This window comes from Macaca mulatta, chromosome X, assembly GCF_049350105.2.
Source record: "Macaca mulatta isolate MMU2019108-1 chromosome X, T2T-MMU8v2.0, whole genome shotgun sequence".
NCBI lineage: Eukaryota > Metazoa > Chordata > Mammalia > Primates > Cercopithecidae > Macaca > Macaca mulatta.
In genome coordinates, this window is record NC_133426.1 from 109,137,377 (window position 1) to 109,158,544 (window position 21,168).

At 40.2% G+C, this 21,168-nt stretch overlaps 1 protein-coding gene across 1 annotated transcript; it reads right to left on the reverse strand.

Annotated features, from left to right (window-relative positions):
* Positions 1 to 4,019: 4,019 nt before the first annotated feature.
* On the reverse strand, positions 4,020 to 15,827 carry TCP11X2 (t-complex 11 family, X-linked 2). Its single transcript, XM_077988474.1, has 9 exons — positions 15,701 to 15,827; positions 13,277 to 13,379; positions 9,176 to 9,296; positions 8,221 to 8,441; positions 7,253 to 7,389; positions 6,786 to 7,006; positions 6,506 to 6,687; positions 5,581 to 5,744; positions 4,020 to 4,384 (listed from the first exon to the last, which is right to left on the reverse strand). The coding sequence occupies exons 1-9, from the start codon at positions 15,825 to 15,827 to the stop codon at positions 4,152 to 4,154; spliced, it is 1,509 nt and encodes a 502-aa protein (XP_077844600.1). The 3' UTR covers positions 4,020 to 4,151.
* Between the last annotated feature and the right edge of the window lie 5,341 nt (positions 15,828 to 21,168).

Sequence of the window (21,168 nt, forward strand, 5' to 3'; positions counted from 1 at the left end):
TATGCAGCCATAAAAAAGGATGAGTTTGAGTCCTTTGTAGGGACTTGGATGCAGCTGGAATCCATCATTCTTAGCAAACTATCACAAGAACAGAAAACCAAACACCGCATGTTCTCACTCATAGGTGGGAACTGAACAATGAGATCACTCGGACTCAGGAAGGGGAACATCACACACCGGGGCCTATCATGGGGAGGGGGGAGGGGGGAGGGATTGCATTGGGAGTTATACCTGATGTAAATGACGAGTTGATGGGTGCAGCACAGCAACATGGCACAAGTATACATATGTAGCAAACCTGCACGTTATGCACATGTACCCTACAACTTAAAGTATAATAATAATAAATAAATTTAAAAAAAAAAAAAAAAAAAGAGGGCAGAACCTCTAGCCACGGAGGAATATTCCCAGGCCTTGAAACCTAAACGAGTTTACCTGATTGGATTTCAAGTTGGTTTGGAGCTCGTAACTTTTTGCTTGCTTTCATTTTTTTCCCGTTGGGAGGGGAAATGTCTATAACTATTATCCTATGTCCGTGTCACCACTGTAATAAAAAAGAGGTAACCTTTTTTCTAGCTCGCAGGGCCACTGATGAAAAGAAATTTTGCCTCAAGAAGGATCATGCCCAGAGTCTGTCTCATACCTGGTTTAGATGATTTACAGATGAGATTTTCAACTCTAGTTGGAGTCAAGACTTTTGGGGATATTGAGGTGAGGCAAATATATTTTGCATGTAGAATGAACATGAATTTTGGGAAGTTAGAGGGTAGGCTGTGGTAAGCTAAATAATGGCCTCCAAAGATATCCATGTTGTAGTCTCTGGAACCCTTGACTGTCACCTCATATGGCAAAAGGGACTTTACAAATGTGACTAAGGATCTTGAGGTGGGGAGATTATCCTGCCTGGCGCTAAATGTAAGAACGTTTCCTTATTAAGAAGGAAGGAGAGGGACATTTCACATAGAAGGACGCAATGTGGTGACTGACACAAGACGCTATGATGCTGGCTTGGATGGTAAAGGAATGGGAGCTCTGGAAGCTCCAGGGAAGAATCCATTGCCTTGCCAAGGAATAAAGAATACAGCTTCAGAAGCTAAAAATGGCAAGGCAATGGATTCTCCGTTAGAGCTACCAGAGGGAGCCTGGTCCTGCTGACTTCCTGATTTTGACCCACTGAAACTGATTTTGGTCTTCTGACACTCAGGATGATAAAAGAATAAATGTATGTTATTTTAAGCCACAAAGTTCAGGGGGTAGTTTGTTACAACAGCCATAAGAAAAGAAGAAAATAATACAGGAACCTCTACAGATGATCTAGTCCAGTGGTTTTGAAACAGTCCTCAAAACTCCTTCTTCCAGCTCTACTTCAACTCAAGCTGCCTAGCTTTGATCTCTCTTATTCGTGGTCTTTCTGGAAAGATTTCATTTTTCGACAAATAACTCTATAGAATTGAACAACAAAATCAGTAATTTAGTCAAGTATTGAATTTTATAGATGAAGACAAAGAAAAAGCCCAAGAAAGTGAAATGATTTTCCCTTACTCACTCAAAGAAGACCAGATAAATAAATAAATATATAAACAAACAAACACAGGTTCTCACCCTCAATTAGAGCTTTCTGTACCACATTGTTCTAAAATTGGAAAAGTAGATTGGAGATAAATTGTTAAAGAATAATTGAAATAATATATGTAGAGTGCTTAAAAGAGTGCCTGGCGCATACACACTCACAAATATTAGTTGTAATTATAATATATACTTGCATATGCACAGAATATCTTTAGAAGTATACACAAAAACCTGGAAATAGTTTTCTCTAAGTAGGACAAATGAGATACAGGGGTGGGAAAGAAACCAAATTTTCTCTGTACTGCATGTCATTTTTAACCATGTGCATGTTCCACCTATCTAACTGTGCATCCATCCATCCCTAAATGGTGAACAGAATTGAGTGGAGCTATCTTTCCTTGTTTAGGATCAGGATTCCCATTTCCTCCATGTGGAAGCACAAGAGAACCAATAAACTCAAAATCTCCAAGAAATCAAAATAAGTCAGATTTTAATTATAAAGTATAAAGCAAAGTTTCACTGCAGCCGAAAGTCAGTATCCATCAACTACTCAGTCATCTTCACAGGGATCGCTTCAGAACACACTTGTCTGTAAGATAATCTGGCTCCCAAAATTAATATATTTTTTAAAAATTGTACTAGTATTGTCTAATCAGATTAGATAATTTAACTAGGCCGGGCTCACTGCCTATTTATTAATTATAAAACATTCATCTGCCGTGGTCTCTGTCCTGAGATTATCTAGTCACAAGATTAGAACACTTGAGTGATCCATTCCACAGCTTTTCTGTGTGCCTTATCTCCAGCCAAAGTAAAAGTAGCACTCTGTTTACCCAGCTATGTCACCCATCTGGTATCCACCCTCTAGGGAAATCAATCAGGTGGTTCCCCTGGGACTAACGGAACTCCAATCTCATCTGTTACTTTTCTTGGGCTGAGTAAATTGTACTCAGCTCCTTCCATCTGCCAAAATAATGAGGATATGATTTTTTTTTTCACCCAGTTTGGGTCTATCCCACAAGTAAGTTTCTATTTTTCCCTGTCCCTTCTAAATCCAAACCTAGTCCAAATCCAAACCTAATTTTTTACCTAATTTTCTAGATTGCTGCTTGTCTGCTGCAGTTGGCCTGGGAATGATGGGATGAACCTCTGCAGTCTTTAAAAACAAGCCCAAGTCCTTGTGGACCAAGAACATTTATCATTTGTGTTGCCAAGTCAGCTCATATTCATAACTTGGCAGTTGGAGTCCCAGACTAGGAGTGGGAAAAAGCATGGCAGCGGCCCCACGCTTGAATACGCACATCGATTCTGTCAAGAAGAATGAGATGTTCTAAGCCTAGAGATGTGGAAAGATAAGATTAATTCAGCTATAGAAATAGGATCGGAGTGAACTTGATACGACACTCACTGACCTAATTGCTTCGGTTTACTGTCATTATCAGAGATTCCAAGCCTGACCCCTAGAATCACTTGAAAGAAACAGAAATCCCATGGAAGCTGAGACCTGTCCTTAGCTGAATGCTTGTTGGCACAAAGTTGATATTCACAATATCAACTTTCAACCAATCCCCAGTTTTCATACTGTTTAAAACCGGACATTGGAACAGGAGCTGGGAACTCTTACTATTGCTGTATCCTTGAAAATTATAAGGAAATGTGGTGCTAGAAATGGAGTTCTATGACTTCTCTTCATCTGCAATTCAGTGAATTTCTGACTTCCAGAAGCCCTTATATTCATTCTCTGGATAATCTCACAAAGAGTTTTCAAAGCCCTCAAGGAAATGAGCTTTCACTGGAGAAAATAATGCTAGTGACTGCAGGTTAATGAGTTTCCCCCTCCCCCACCAGATTACTTAAGGCTGTATGTCTGCTGCCTGAACCCTGAAGGCCAGGTGGTGATCCAAGGCCATGCATGGTGCCCAGCTTAGGAGCCGAGGTGTCCGTGAGAACCAAAACATCCCAGGGCGTACTGGGAAACATACCAAGAAAAAGAGTCTCATTGCATATGGAAGGCAAAGAGCCAGAAAATTAGCTTAAAATCAGCTTGCAGATGAGTGTCAGGGCAGATCCCCAGAGCTGTCCTGCTGCCACCCAGGAATGCCCCATACGTAAGTCCCAATAAATTCATCTACTTATCAAGTTGAACTTGTCCGGGTCATTCTTTGGTCTCTTAGCTCCTTCCCAGTTTTGAGGGGGCGTTATTCTATACAGTCCCAGGATTTTCCCTTACCAGTACCTGATGCCCAGATTCCAGCTCAGGCAAGCATACTGAAGAATGATCAGCCAGTGAAGGGAAAACGGAGGGCCCACTGGATTCTCACTCAGCTAGTTAGGGGATGAGGGTGCAGAACCTGACTTTAGCTAGAACACAGGAGGAACTGAAATTTTCTTGCAGCTCAGAAGTTTATTAGTGAAGGGGATTGGGCCATTTGGTGTTTACATGCTTGACCCCTGCATCCCTGTGTCCTGGCTGTAGCAAGGAAGAGGGCTGAGTGTTCGACTGACCACAGGTGATGTCCTCCCAGAAACATGCTGACCTCTCTCTCCTGGATCCCTGTTGCCATGGCTGGGGTCCAGCACTATCAGTTATGCTCCACATCTGTTTCTTGTGCTTGAGCTGGATGGATGATGTTTTTTAGGATCTCAGCATAGTATGGGCCAAATACCTGCTGATTATGATGCATCAGATTGAGAAACTTCCAGCCCAGTTCTGCCAACTCCCTTTCAATGAGAATGAGGCCTCCAGGAAAGTGTAGCAGAGACTCCTGCATGCCATGAAGCAAACAGCATTTGAGAAACAAACGGATCCGCTGATCTGGGAGCAGGGGAAAACAATGAAAAGAGGAACAAACAGGGTTCAGAAGAAATTCACAATGCCTTTGCTCTATCTGCTCACCAAAGTTTTGCGTTAACAGAGTTATTCACTGACCTCTCCGCTCATTCGGGTAAACTGTATACATGTGATTTTTGTTTGTTTGGGGGAGTGGAATGCCATCAAGCTCCCAAAGGACAGTGCATGATCAAAAGATGCTGAGGTAGTAAATTTCTAGGGAGTTCATAAGATTATGTAGCTGGACGTGAGATCCTAGTGCACATTTAACTTAATAAGAGGACTGTAGACCCGGTACCTGAAAGTAACAACACATGTTGCAACCAGTGCACCACGTTCAGGCCCATACACCCAATCCAGGCTACGATCCGATGCTAAAGTTCAAAGCAAGCTGGCCAAGTGTGCTGCTTCCATTCCAGCATGGAACATACCCTACAGCCTAACTCAACAGCACTTCCATGGAGAGGCATAGGGGCCCAAATGGTAGCTTAAAGCAGAGGATAGAGAAAGGGTTTCTCCATATATCTTGACCGACATTTAGAATATGCCCTGGAACGGGCTGGGTGCGGTGGCTCACGTATGTAATCCCAGCACTTTGGGAGTGCGAGGCAGGCGTATCACGAGGTCAGGAGTTCGAGACCAACCTGGCCAACATGGTGAACCCCCATCTCTACTAAAAATACAAAAAAATTAGCCAGGCATGGTGGCACCTGCCTGTAGTCCCAACTACTCGGGAGGCTGAGGCAGTAGAATCGCTTGAACTCGGAAGTTTGAGGTTACAGTGAGCCTAGATCGTGCCACTTCACTCCAGCTTGGGCAACAGAGTGAGATTTTGTCTCAAAAAAAAAAAAAAAAAAAAAAAGAAAAGAAAAGAAAAGAAGAGAAAAAAGAAAATACCAGGAATGATTCGTAGGGTTACTGTGACAGTATCCAACACCTGTGAATGACATATCTTGGGTGCAGAGCTGCCTTCAAACCATACATGCATTCTCCAAATTGAAAAAGATCTATTTGAACCATGCACATTATAGAAGAGGAAACTAAAGTGAACAACTTTCCAAATGATCATGCCTTTTCATTTTTAAATGGTTAGGTAACTCACTTTCAGGGTAAGGTCTACCCACCCCCGCACCCCCCACATTCTTGCCACTTTTCTGCACGACGACCATGGGGATTCTTACCAACAATGCTCCGAATGCAGTTTTCTTTCTTGGTGATGTTCTGGAGTTGGCCTAGGAGAGATGCTGTGTTTTCACTGCTCAGAGTAGTGAGGCCCATGTCCTTAAGGCCTTGATGGATTTCCTGAGACACCTGTTCACTCACACTCAGCATAGTCTCTTCAGGCCTAGATAATGAGGGATAGAATGCAGAGTGGGCCTGGCAGAGGGACAAAGTCCGGAGAGCCTCATACCACAAACCAGGCCTATTCCAGGAAGAATTCCGGCTCTCTGCCACCAGAAGACAGCATTAGCCACCGGGCAGATGACATACACTCATTGTTACCCACAAGGCACCACTTGATCCAAACATACAGCACCATACGCCACTTCGATGAAAACAAAGTAAATTGGGCAAGGGCTCGGTTCCATCCTTGGATCTACTCAGCATTCTCCAGTCCCATCAACTGTATTTAAATATTGTTTTAAGACTCTATTGGATATTTTTCACGGTTTTTCTCCTACCCCACCAATTAAATTGCAAATAAATTAAGAGGCCTGGACTTCCAACTCCTCCTTTTACTTTGGTATAATATCCCTGCCCCCACATGCAGTGAATGGTCACTATCACTGACCAACTGATCAACTTCTGGATACACATAGCACAAATCCACTGTCATTCAATCAAGTATATAATGATGCATTTTTAGCAAGCACATAAGGCATATTTGCAGCAAACTGGCTTCCACACTCTCCTCTTTGGAAAATAAGTTTTATTTTCTGTATCCCAAACCTCAATACAACTTATCAAAGATACCAAAATCTTTGCAGATCGTTTCCAAGGGCCTTTGTGTGGTTTGTGATGAAGAATAAGCAATAATAGTATTGATATTACCTATGTCCCAAATACCACACATTTTCCCCTCTAACAGAGATCTACGAATCTTACCTGGAGATAAATTCCTCAGTTAGGGCCTTGGTGATGCATTTCAGTCTATCCACAAATTCAGATGAGCTGAATAAAATTTCACCAGAGAAGCTTCTGGCCACTAGCAAGACTGAGGCCAGGACAGTTAACTGGTGCAACTGGAACGCCATTTCCTGGAGCCGGGTTCTGTCCATCAGCAGAGTCTGGTGAGGGAGCGAAGGACAGCCCATCAGAAGAGGAGGGTTTCAATGGAGGCACTGAATAGCATAGAACAAGGCAATGCCCCAACACACATCCCTACCTCAGGGAATTCTTCGTTTTCAGGATCCCAGAGGAGGAGGTTCAGGTAGCCTTGGTATAGCACCATTGTTGGACTCGGGGGCTCTGAGTTGTTACCTGCCCCGTTTGGAAGTGAACACGCCACGCTGCGAGAGGAGCTAGGTGACTCAGGAGAACTCGGACATGGTGTAGTGATGTCTGTGGCTGCTTTGGTTAGCCATTTTGTGGTATAATCGAGGAGACCTATGACGAGAAGGAAATACGCATCGTAAAATTCCAAGGCTTAAAGAGGACAGCTTTGAGACATACTCCTGGTCTATAAAGAAGTGATTTTGTAGATCTTTCGATCTTAGAGAAACACTCCCTCTCCCTACCCCTTGCCCAAGGAAGAATCTTCCTTTTCAAGAAATAGAAAATAGCCTCTATTGCTATAAGAAGGCAGACCTGAGGTCGAATTTCCCCTCTCTTGCCCTTAAATTTTAAACATACTGGGCTGTTTATCAAGGAGTTCCTGGAATTTAGCTTGTTCATACTGGATGGAATGCTCCTGCAGATAGGGTCGAAAGCTCTGGATGGTATAGTTCACCATGTCCACTTTCATTAGGCCCAGAACACGGAAGATGCCCCTGCCATAGGGAGAAACAGAACATTTACACTATTAAAGGAAATCTAGTGTGGAAGGGTGGAATCCAAGCAAGGAGCCATAAAAGCAGAGTATCTGAGAGTTAGAAAAAGCCTTAAAAACAAATAGTCCTACTTCAACTTATGAATAACGGTATTGTGACCAGTGACCCAAGGCCATAGAGTGATTTGATGGCAAAACTAAGGACAGTTATACCTCCTGACACTTTAACTACCATATTAGAGGTCTTTCACCTGTAATCATTTTGTCACCTTAAAAAAAAAAAGGGTAGTCAGTGAAAGGAAAATCACCAAGGTGTTAACAATTATATGTGGGTAGCTGGGATGTGGGTGACTGAATTTCTAACTCATTGAGCAGATCATTTTACTATTCCAGGTCCTGGTTCTTCTAGCTGTGAAACACGGATAATCCTCTTTCCTGTCCCCTCACAAGGTTTGAGTTGGGACAAACAGGACAACATCTGGGAAAAGGCAATTTGCAATCTATAGGAGAAAGAATTACTGTACCTTAATGTCTTAACAGTATCATGACATAAAGGAGACCCAACTGATCTAAAGATCATCAAAGGAACCCTGGGAGACTGTCCTTGGAAAATAAAAGCCAATAATCCAGAAAGGAGAAAAGGTGTGTTAGTCAGGTCGTCAGTACACAAGAGCTAGATAAGACAGGGGCTATATCACAGCATCTGGCTCAGAGTTCTCCAGCACAGTGTCAAGAGCTAGATAAGACAGGGGCTATATCACAGCATCTGGCTCAGAGTTCTCCAGCACAGGGTCTAAGGCAGATTTGGGGGACAGCACATCTAGACTCTCACCTCAGTAACTGTACTGGATCTGTTATGGCCTCTAGTTTCTGTATCGCTTCGTCTCGAACTGGTGCACATAGCAGAGTCATCAAATTGAGAATGTAGTTAGAAAGATGAGGGACATCCAGGGCTCCATGTTCTGCTTCCTGCTTGAGGAGATCTGTGTCCAGAGCTTCTTCTATCTCATTTCTTAGGCGGTTCTGCCATGGTAATAGCAGTGATAGCAAGGTCTGCCCAACAAAGGAAATCAAAGGAGCCAAGTTCTGTTTAGAACCTCAAACTTTCTCCAATGAACTATACTCTTAGGCCAAAGGCATCCCAGATTATGTCTTCTTGGGGGCAGAAAACTGAGTCTCTAACTCTCTTAGAGAGTATTATTTCTTTCTGTTTAGAGGACAATTACCATTCAAGGTTTCACTGGGATCAGTTGTAGTAGTAGTCATTATTATTTTTTAGGTAGAATGAGGTAAAAATATGAATAAAAATAAGAATGTGGTTTTAAATGTGTAGGATATTAGAAATATGAAATACACACCACCACAAGGAGATGAGTCATTCTTAATAAAGGATAAAGACATTTTTAGATTGTTTTACTCCAAAGTGTGAGGATAAAGTAGCAAATTTGGAATCTTTAAGGTTCCCTTGAAATAGCCTTTTGACTCAAACAGGTAAGTTCCTTGTGGGCAAGGGCTCTCCTATTCATCTCTGGGCTTCTGAAACACATAGACCATAGTGGGGTTTCAGTAAGAATTTGTTTATTTGAGTTATATATTGTTATAGTAATCGCCCAATGGTCAAGTTTCATCTCATACAAATAAAATGGAAGCTGCCCCATCCTATCTATTTAAGTAGTAGGTCACGTTAATAAAAAAGTATGCTACTTGATATATTAATAGCCATTGACGATCCAAGGTTCTGAGATGCCCAGGAACTTCCCATCCACGAATGGGAGTTGGTTACTCACCTCCTTAACATCTTTTAGAAGTTCAAGAGCACAGGTGAAGTCAGGAGGAGTACTCAATAGTTGTTCCTCCAGATGGTTCCAAAAAGCATTGTACATTGCCTCCGCAAACCTGCCTTCTACACTATAAGAAGGGTTAAATGAGCAGATTGCTCTTTACCTAGAGAATTGATACAGGATCATAATTTCCCAAACAACATTTAAAATTATGAAAGACCATTAAATTGACAGGCTAGGAGGACCTATGTTTACACTTGAGAAGGGCTGAATAAACTGAAGTTAGTCTCAGATGGAAAAGCATTGGCTAAATTCTCTCAGAAGGGTACCTCAGGGTTCCAGAGATGCTCTCTTTCTGCAGCAGAAGAACCATAAACTAGGAGTTGAGACTCTGACTTCTAACGCTAGTTCTGCATCTAGCCTGGATGTGTGACTTAGTTTCCACAGCCAGAGACTTAAAACTTTGAACCAGATGCTATTTTTCCTTCAGGCCTGAAATCTAGGAAAGGACTTTATCTCTTGATAATACTTGAAGGTCTTTTGAGACACTTTAAATTCAGCAAGCCCAAAACTGAACTTCTGATCTTCCTTCTTTATATTTGTTCCTCATGTATACTTAGTTCTGTAACCAGAAATCTGAGACTTTTTCTCTTTAAAAAATGTAATAGTAGGCTGGGCGTGGTGGCTCACCCCTGTAATCCCAGCATTTTGGGAGGCCGAGGCGGGCGGATAACAAGGTCAGGAGTTTGAGACCATCCTGGCCAACATGGTGAAATCCCGTCTCTACTAAAAACACAAAAATTAGCTGGGCGTGGTGACAGGCACCTGTAGTCTCAGCTACTCGGGAGGCTGAGGCAGGAGAGTTGCTTAAACGCGGGAAGCAGAGTTTGCAGTGAGCTGAAATAGCACCACCGCACTCCAGCCTGGTGACAGAGTGAGACTCGTTCTCAAAAATATATATATACACATATGTTTGTGTATATGTATATATGTATATGTATAGCACATATCTGTGTGTGTATATATGTATATGTATATATACATACCTGTGTGGGTATGTATGTATATGTATATACACATATCTGTGTGGGTATCTGTGTATATGTATATACACATATCTGTGTGGGTGTCTGTGTATACACATATCTGTGTATATATATGCATATGTGTATACACATATCTGTGTGTGTATATATGTATATGTGTATACACATATCTGTGTGTGTATATATGTATATGTGTATACACATATCTGTGTGTACATATGTATATGTGTATACACATATCTGTGCATATATATGTGTATGTATACACATATCTGTGTATGTATGTGTATGTATACACATATCTGTATGTGTGTATACACATATATGTGTGTATATGTATGTATACACATATATGTTGTGTGTGAATGTATACACATATATATTTGTGTATATGTATACACATATGTATGTGTGAATGTATACACATATATATTTGTGTATATGTATACACATATGTATGTGTGTATGTCTAAGTATACATATATGTGTTATGTATACACACATATATGTGTGTGTATATATATACACACACATATATGTGTATGTATATGTATATGTATATACACACATATGGGTATGTGTATATGTGTATATATACATATATGTGTATGTGTATATCTACACATGTGTGTGCATGTGTATATCTACACATACATATGTGTATGTGTATAGGTACATAGACATATAGCTATATGTACACATACATATATGTATGTGTATGTGTATATGTACACATACATATATATAATAGTAATGTATGCTTTCTGTTTACAAAAACACAAGTGATTAATAAATATATGAAATAAAAATTCAAAGTTTCTCCTCCAACACAACAATCTAACCTGTGAAAGTTCAACTATTATCTATCTGGTATGTACTGCAGCCCTTCTTAATTCCTTTCCCCTCATGTCTTTTATCCACTCAGTCACCAAATTCCAGAGATTTTGCTTCATAAATATCTCTGGAATCAGTCCCCACCCACTGTCATCTCTTTCCCGAACTATTGCTATGGTCTATTAAATGGCCACCTTCTACCTACAAAACCTTACCCCAACAATGATACATATTTTTGATAAAATCAATGAGTTTTCTAAGATAGAAATCTGATCATAATAGCATACTCATTTAAAGTTTTTCAGAAGCTGCCTATCTCTAGCAGTGTACGTGGCCTTTAAGACCCTTCACGATCCTATTCTGCCACTTCTCCTACCTTAACTTTCTTTCTCCTCCTACGTCCTGTGCTCTAACAATAACAGTCCACTTATAATTAATATATAATTGTCTTCCATCCCTCTATGCCTCTGAAATGACATTTCCTCTTCCAGGAGAGTCCCTTCTCCCCTAAACCACCTGAAAAGACTCAATTCAAGTGTTACCTTATTAAGAAAGTCTTCACCAAAAAACAATAACTGTGCTTAGTATAATTTTATAAGCCCAAAGGGAAAACTAATTGTCAATTATCTGTAGATAATGTATAACCCCAAACTCTATTTCAACCTCTTATCCAGTATACATTTTGTATTACTACATTTGAAAAAGCCTGTTAATTTGAATACACAGTGAAATTCAAGCCCTAAATAATATCATTCCTCCTGCATCATCTACCCACCCCCTGAGATCCCTAGCCACTTTAACAGACCTTCATTCTCTTAGTTTCACTTTTTTCTACACCCCTACCAGGAGAAAAATGAATCTAACTCAGGCCCCAGGGACTATAAAGGCAATGAGGGAGATGCTACAAGACCTGTGTTTTGGTAAAAACTTCCTTCAGGTAAGCCATCCTTGGCAACAGGCAAAGGCAAATCTAAGAAGTATGAAGATCAAGAGAACCACTGACAAAGCGAGGAGTGCTTTATGTAACAGAATCCCAAAAGTGGCAAAATAACAGAAGCATTTAAGGTGGGAAATTAGAAATACCATAAAATACAGACTCAGACAAAGAAATCAACCCATTTAACTCTTAATAAATACTAGAAGCATTCAATCCATAAATGCTGAATGATTCTTAATCATATATTGCGATATCAATATAATTAAGAGAAACCAATATAAAGCCTAATTGTAGAAGCACACTATTTATTGACAGGGATCTAATCTTGATTTGCAGAATCTTTATTACACTGATTATGAAGCAGAAATGTCCCCTGAAATTTCCTACCCATGAAGACTGAACAAAACCACTATTAGAAAATCTACTCATCTGCGTCTCTTTAATCTGTAGACAATTAAAAGATGAACGGCTAGGAGTTACTTCTTCCAAGTCTGTCTGAAAAGATCTGAAAAATCACTCTATGTTTCATTATTAACTAAGATCCTGAAATGAACATTCTGACAATACAGAATGAATACCCCTTTTCCAAGATGCTTGGGACGGGAGTACTTTGGATTACGGATTATTATTATTGTTGTTGTTTTTTTGAGACAGGGTCTCACTATGTCGCCCAGACTGGAGTGCAGTGGTGTGATCGCGATCTCAGTTCGCTGCAACGCCTGCTTCCCAGGCTCAAGGTATCCTCCCACCTCAGCCTCCTGAGTAGCTGGGACTATAGGCATGCACACCATGCCCGGCTGATTTTTGTATTTTTTGCATAGACAAGGTTTTGCCATGCTGTCCGGGCTGACCTTGACTTCCTGGGATCAGGCAATCCACCTGCCTCGGCCTCCCAAAGTGTTGGAACTTAACAGTCGTGAGACACTGCGCCTAGCCAGATTGTGGATTTTTTGGATTTTGGAATATTTGCAGCATACTTGTAGTATACTGCAATGAGCATTTCCTTTGAGCATCACGTTGGTACTCAAAACGTTTTGGAGTTTGGAGCATCATGGATTTCAGATTTGGGATGTTCAACCTGTAACTGGAGTGGTTTATTACCTGTTTAAATATAATTTGCTGCTTTGACCCTTTAAAAGTTATAATTACACTGGTTTGTTGGTACTATATAAGACATAATCAACCATTAAATTTATTAATAAGATGCTTCAAACCTGACCAAAAGCCATTTGTGCTATGTACCTACGCCCCAGGAAGAGTAAACTGGAAAAAAACCTGAATAATCTGTACCTGTTTGAAGGTAAAATGGTCTCTTCCACATAGAAATCTTGGTTTACTACGATTTCATGTGCGATGCTCAGCTTGGAAACTTCATTAACTGTCTCTATCAGATCTGTGACAGAAAAGACATCAGGTCTGCTCTCTGGGGAAAAAAAAAAGTGTAACCATCATCAACAGGGAACCCACAGAAGGAGAATTTTTATTTTATTTAGAGATTCACTCTGCCAAGTAAGGCTCCCAAGTTTAGATTCATCAAACGGATCTTACACAGACTCATTCAAACATTTTACTATTAGAAGTTTTCTGAAATCCTTGCTCTTCAGTAACACTGAACATCTCAGAGAAGTCAGGCATGGGAGGAAGAAATTAGTTTTTGAAAAACATAAAACAGATTTCAAAACCTTCCACTTGAAATGTAAAACCATAAGTAAAACACAGCAAACAATGAATAAGTTGTGATTTGTAAAATTAACGTGTATCTAAAAGTAACTGTGTTCCCACTGTTCTCTTCCTACCTCAGGGGCTACACACAAGATGAAGGCTAAAATCTCCTTATAGATACCACACAAATCTTACTAGATGACTCTAAAGCTGAATCCTGCTTCTAAAACAGTAGTTTCCAAATCTGGGGATTCAACAGACAACATTTCAAAACACGAGTGACGAATAATGATTAGAACAATTTTTATTTTTCCACATATGGACATGAAAGCAAACAAACAAACAAACAAGAAAACTACCCTACATCATCAAAATAATCACTTCATAAGAAGAAAACATATTTTAATACCTCAGAAAGTATAAAGAAAACACAGTCAGCATTAAGAATAATTTTAAATTGAATCAATTTAACATTATTTTGAAAACTCATTACAACATCTTTATTGTTTTATTTCATTCAATATTGGTAAGAACTATGTCACAGCCCGGCATTGGAATTTGGGAACCAATGTTCTAAATTCATTATGCAGAGTACTTTCGGTAGTGGAACAAAGTATATATAGTAGTTACAATTATTACTTGATATGTAAAATAAAATATGCAATAAAATGATTTTGTAACTCAATTTCAATGTAATTTCATAACTTGGTGAGAGAGAACTATTGATCCTCAAGATATAATAAAACTCACATATAAGAATCCTAAAACTCACTCCAAGAAGATGGTCTATGTATGCCCATTTATTTTTCATTAAAAAACAGTCGATGAGACTTTTCTTGAAAAGTTAGTCTCATCAACTGATATTTCCTTTCTATCCTAACGAAAAAGCTACATATGTTAAAATACACCATCTACTTAATTCATTAAGACATCATTTATTTGAGAGGCATTATGAAGTCTGAATTGTGCCATTCTGCTTACTAGCAGTGGCCCCAAGTGGCCACCAGAGAAACACATGTGATTCAACTTCATACTTTTTCCCGCTTCAGTCTTCAAGAGGTTAGATCAAACTGCTACATCTGGAGAGGTCTGCAGATTAATCTTTGGTTAAATTCACTGGAGATTATTGTAAAATAACTGCAATTTGAGTTCCTGTGAGGTTGGACTAGTCAAGCCAAAGCTTCAAATGCCTAATATAAGGTGTGAAAAAGATTTAAAGTCCCAAAGTTCACATAAAAATGCTATTATTAAGGATCTAAATAATTTTACCCCAGAGCAGTGGTAATTTTTATGTCAACAAAGCACCCCTGGAAAAGGACAGAACACAATTGAAGCAACAGATAATTTGGATCACTTCTGATCTGTCCTAGATCTACCATTTACACTTTACAAAATCAAAATACAAAAATGCTATTTATTTCCCATGCTTTGAACTGACTAAATCACTCTCGACTATTGTAAAACACAAGTAATTTGCTTTGTTGGTCTCTTTCTCTAAAACCAAAATCTTTTAATTTTACTTACCCATTAGGGGCCTAAGTCCTGCATGTAAAAATTAGAGGGGGCAGAAAGACAAGAGAAAGAATAATCCAAAAGAAGACTAACAGAAGGATTAGTAAGGAAAAATGCAGGGTTGCAAGAGCCTTCTATATCCCTTAAAGGCCCTTAAATCACAGGCTGTCTATTCCTTTAGCCTAATTGCTGTCCATAGAAGTGATGACAGGCCGGGCGCGGTGGCTCAAGCCTGTAATCCCAGCACTTTGGGAGGCCGAGACGGGCGGATCACGAGGTCAGGAGATCGAGACCATCCTGGCTAACACGGTGAAACCCCGTCTCCACTAAAAAATACAAAAAACTAGCCGGGCGAGGTGGCGGGCGCCTGTAGTCCCAGCTACTCGGGAGGCTGAGGCAGGAGAATGGCGTGAACCCGGGAGGCGGAGCTTGCAGTGAGCTGAGATCCGGCCACTGCACTCCAGCCTGGGCGGCAGAGCAAGACTCCGTCTCAAAAAAAAAAAAAAAAAAAAAAAAGTGATGACATGATTCTAGACCTACCAGGACACTGGTCATGTAAACAGAAACTCTTGCTTTTCTGGCTCTGCCCTGGTGTTTTAGGCTCAGGGGCCCCATTCTCTGCTACACTGGGATCATTCTGGAACACAGTTTCCTCAGTCTTCGGCATCTTGATGTTATCTGGAATTGGAGAGAAAACAAGAGGCAAGCTGTGTAAGACCTGACTCTCGCCCACGGACAAAAAGAAAGAGCGCTCTTCAACTACAATTGGGTGTCCTGGTGAATGAACCCTTTGTCCTCAGTTGAAAGGATTAAGGACTAGGGCTCAAAGGTTCTCAAAGGAACAACTAGGGTCTTCAAACAGGCCTTGAGGGGAAGGGGAATTAGCGGCACTTCCTTTACTGAAATCAAGAAGTTTAGTGTTGGGCAAGCAGAAGAGGAAAACAAGGCCCAGAGATGGACAATAACTCGCCAGAAGCGGGGCACACTGCACATTACTGACCAAGCTAGGAAAGGAATCTTTCTCGGCTCTGGCTACCTTTCACTGGTCCTGGAATACCTTCTAACTCCTTAGCTCCTGCTCCAGACCTTCCTGAAGGGGCTCTGGCGGCCTGGACTCAGGCAACAGGGTATCCCCCACGGCCCTCGGAACCCTAGTCCCTCACCTCCTCCTAGTCCTTGACTGGCTGCCTCGCCGCTGTGTCTGCTAGTGAAGCCCCTCTGCCTGCCCAACCTGGTCCTGGGAGGTACCATTGTAGCCAACAGGAGAGGGGAGATCATCAGAGAGGAGTAGGACGGAGCCATGGAGATTATGAGGTCCGCCAGGATCGCACCCCTACCAGTGGCACTAGATAGGAGAGTCCAAACGTGAAAACAAAGAGTGATCCATTTCCAGGGTAACAGGGTGGTATCAATTGCCCAGGGTGCCCTGGAAACCAAGAGAACAGGAAAGGCAAGCAGGGCCTCACCATTGGGTGATAAAGGCAGGAGGCTGAGATAGACATAAGGAGGCTTCGTGTTCATACCCTCCCGCCCAGGCTCGGAGCCCCTCAGGAACTTGAAAGTAATCTTCTCAAGCCCTGCTCCTCATGAATGAACTGTTCAAAGCTTTTATCCCTACTGCCCCAGAAAAAAAAGATAGCATTGAAATAACTATTTAGGGGAGAAAATAAGCATTTGTTATTTATTTGTTTCACTTCATGCTGTTCATACAGCCCCTACAAATGAAGAACCAACAGGGCTACAAAATTCCAGAAATCTGTTTTGGGTTTTCTTTTATTTTTTGTATAAGTGAATCCACACAAAGTAAGGAGAGACACATAAACTGTTAAACTCTCATTTTACAAATATGGAAATCAAGAATCATTTTAAAGGGCTAGCCACAGAAGCTGTGTGGTAAAGGGGCAAGACCATAAGCCTGAGAGGAATCCTACATTTTGGTTAGGGGTCTTTCAGCTCAATTCTTGGCATGCTCTTCATTGCAATCCAATTGTGAGCTTTGGAGCTCATCTGTAAACTGAGGGCACTGGAACGGATGATCCTAAGGGGCCTCATGCTGCTCACTCTTCAGTCCTAGTCTACTTTGTCTCTCCACTTGCCATTCACCACAGTCATATGAGAATCCCTGGACTGGCCTATTTCCAGCATATATACATTTCCACACTATACTATTTGATCCCTCTCTTACTCTGACTTAATTTCTTAACACATTGACTTGTTTCTTTTATAAATTAAGACTATGCGGTGACCAGATTCTCACCACAATCCTCACCTTGTTAGTGGCAATAGTACAGTATGAATATCTTGCACAACATGGGAATTTTGAAGAAGAAAATTATGGGAAAGAGGTTCAAGAACTTTCCAGCCTAGGAAAAATCCACCTTAACTTCCAGGCACAAGAGGATATGAGTGAACTTGGCTAGTAAAGTTAGCTCTTAGCTAAAGAGTTTATTTTACTAATAAATACTAAATCTGAATTTCCTCCTCATCCTCTCCTAGTATTTCCTTCAGTAATGTCAACTGTGAAACAAATTGCTCTCACATCAACCCCAGGATAAATGTTTAAATATATTTTTCTTGATTTGAACACAAAATTACACAATCATAAGCCATATGTTTCACTATACCAGAAGTTCATTTCTCATTTTAAAAATCAGAATTCTATTGTATTTCGTTCTAAGAAAGACCTTTGAGAATGAGACCAATTCATCTTCTCACAAAACTGCATTGTTAAAAAAAAACTCTACCCAGTGATACCTAAAATTCTATTAGCACTTCATTCAAATAGTGAAATAGCCTTTATAAGTGTCTTGTAATATTGAAATCTCCTGGGAGATGTAATGAGGGGAAATAGAAGTGTGGGAAAAAATAAAGGAAGAGAACTAGTGGAAAACAGCAAATCACATTTTGCCTAGGGATGGCCCAGATACTGCATTTAATAATACGTTTTATCAATAGTTGTCAAGAACCAACTAGAGGGACAGAGAAAGATGGTGGAATAGGAGGCTATACCTTGTGTACTCCCTGCAGGAACACCAAATTGTAACCACTATCTGCATACAGAAAAGCATCATCATGAGAACCAAAAATCAGGTGAGCAATCACAGTGCCTGGTTTTAACTTCATATTGTTGAAACAGGCATTCAAGAGGTCAGACAGAGACAGTCTTAAATCACAGATACCACCCCTCCCCCATCCCTTGGCAGCAACTGTGCAGCCCAGAGAGTCCATACACTTGGGAGAAGAAGAGGGCAGTGACTGGGAAACTTCACATTGAACTCAGTGCTACCCTGTCATAGCAGAGAGCAAAGCCGTGCTGGGCTCAGCCAGTGCCCACTCACATAGGGAGCATTTGAACCAGACCTAGCTAGAGGGGATTCACCTATTCCAGGGTGGAGAACTTGAGTCTCTCAGCAACCCACACTACTAGAGGCCAAAGTGCCCTGGGGTCCCAGGTAAACCTGAAGGGAAGCCTAGGATACAAAGACTGCAATTCCTAGGCAACTCCTAGGAAATTAAACAATATGCACATAAATGAACAGTGGATCAAAAAAGAAATTAAAAAGGAAACTGGAAAATTTTATGAAAGAAATGATAATGGAAACACAACATACCAAAATCTATGGGATACAGAAAAAACGGTACTAATATCAAAATTTATAGCTGTTAATGCCTACATTAAAAAGAACAACTTCAAATAAAAAACCTAATGATACAATGCATCATAAAGAACTATAAAAACAATGCAACAGAACAGAACCCTCAGAAACAATACCACACATCTACAGCCATTTGATCTTTGACAAACCTGACAAAAACAAGAAATGGGGAAAGGATTCCCTATTTAATAAATGGTGCTGGGAAAATTGGCTAGCCATAAGTAGAAAGCTGAAACTGGATCCTTTCCTTACTCCTTATACGAAAATTAATGCAAGATGGATTAGAGACTTAAATGTTAGACCTAAAACCATAAAAACCCTAGAAGAAAACCTAGGTAATACCATTCAGGACATAGGCATGGGCAAGGACTTCAACACCAAAAGCAACGGCAACAAAAGCCAAAATTGACAAATGGGATCTAATGAAACTAAAGAGCTTCTGCACAGCAAAAGAAACTACCATCAGAGTGAACAGGCAACCTACAGAATGGGAGAAAATTTTTGCAATCTACTCATCTGACAAAGGGCTAATATCCAGAACCTACAAAGAACTCAAACAAATTTACAAGAAAAAAATAAACAACCCCATCAAAAAGTGGGTAAAGGATATGAACAAACACTTCTCAAAAGAAGACATTCATACAGCCAACAGACACATGAAAAAATGCTCATCATCACTCGCCATCAGAGAAATGCAAATTAAAACCAGAATGAGATACCATCTCACACCAGTTAGAATAGCAATCATTAAAAAGTCAGGAAACAACAGGTGCTGGAGAGGATGTGGAGAAATAGGAACACTTTTACACTGTTGGTGGGACTGTAAACTAGTTCAACCATTGTGGAAAACAGTGTGGCAATTACTCAAGGATCTAGAACTAGAAATACCATATGACCCAGCCATCCCATTACTGGGGATATACCCAAAGGATTATAAGTCATGCTGCTATAAAGACACATTCACACGTATGTTTATTGCAGCACTATTCACAATAGCAAAGACTTGGAATCAACCCAAATGTCCATCAGTGACAGACTGGATTAAGAAAATGTGGCACATATACACCATGGAATACTATGCAGCCATTAAAAAGGATGAGTGCGTGTCCTTTGTAGGGACATGGATGCAGCTGGAAACCATCATTCTCAGCAAACTATCGCAAGAACAGAAAACCAAATACTGCATGTTCTCACTCATAGGTGGGAATTGAACAATGAGATCACTTGGACACAGGAAGGGGAACATCACACACCGGGGCCTATTGTGGGGAGGGGGGAGAGGGGAGGGATACCCTTAGGAGAGATACCTAATGTAAATGAGGAGTTAGTGGGTGCAGCACACCAACATGGCACATGTATACATATGTAACAAATCTGCACATTGTGCACATGTACCCTAGAACTTAAAGTATAAAAAAAAGAAAAAAAAAGAACTATAAAAACAAGAGTAAACTAGAAGAAAAGAATAAAGATCAGAACAGAAATAAATGAAGTTGCAATGAAGAAAACAATACAAAAGATCAATGAAACAAAAAGTTGTGTTTTTTGTTTGTTTTTTTTTTTTGTCAAAGGTAAACAAAATTGACAAAAGTTTAGCTGGACTCACGAAGAACAAAATGGAGAAGACCCAAATCAATAAAATCAGAGATGAAAGAGGAGACATTACAACTGATACCACAGAAATTCAAAGAATCACCCGTGGCTACTATGAGCACGTATATGCCAATAGATTGGAAAATCTAGAAGAAATGGATAAATTTCTAGACACATACAATCTACCAAGATTGAACTACGAAGAAATCCAAAACCTGAGCAGAACAATAACAAGTAACACAGTAAAGCCTTAATAAATAGTCTCCGTCTATATTAAAGCAAAGCCCGAGACCTTATGACTTCACTGCTAAATTCTACCAAACATTTAAAGAAGAACTAATACCAGTCCTACTCAAACTATTCTGAAAAATAGAGGAGGAGAAATATTTTCAGACTCATCGTACAATGCCTGTATTACCCTGATACCAAAACCAGACAAACACACATCAAAAAAGGAAAACTACAGGCCAATGTCTCTGATGAATGTTGATGCAAAAACCCTCAACAAAATACTAGCAAACCCAATTCAACAATACATTAGAAATATCTTTAATCATGACCAAAAGGGATTTGTCCCTGGGATGCAAGGATGGTTTAACATACACAAATAAATCAGTGTGATACACCATACCAACAGAATGAAGGACGAAAATCATATTATCATTTCAAGTGATGCTGAAAAAGCATTTGATAAAATTCAACGTTACCTTATCATAAAAATCCCCAAAACACTGTGTATAGAAGGAACACACCTCAACA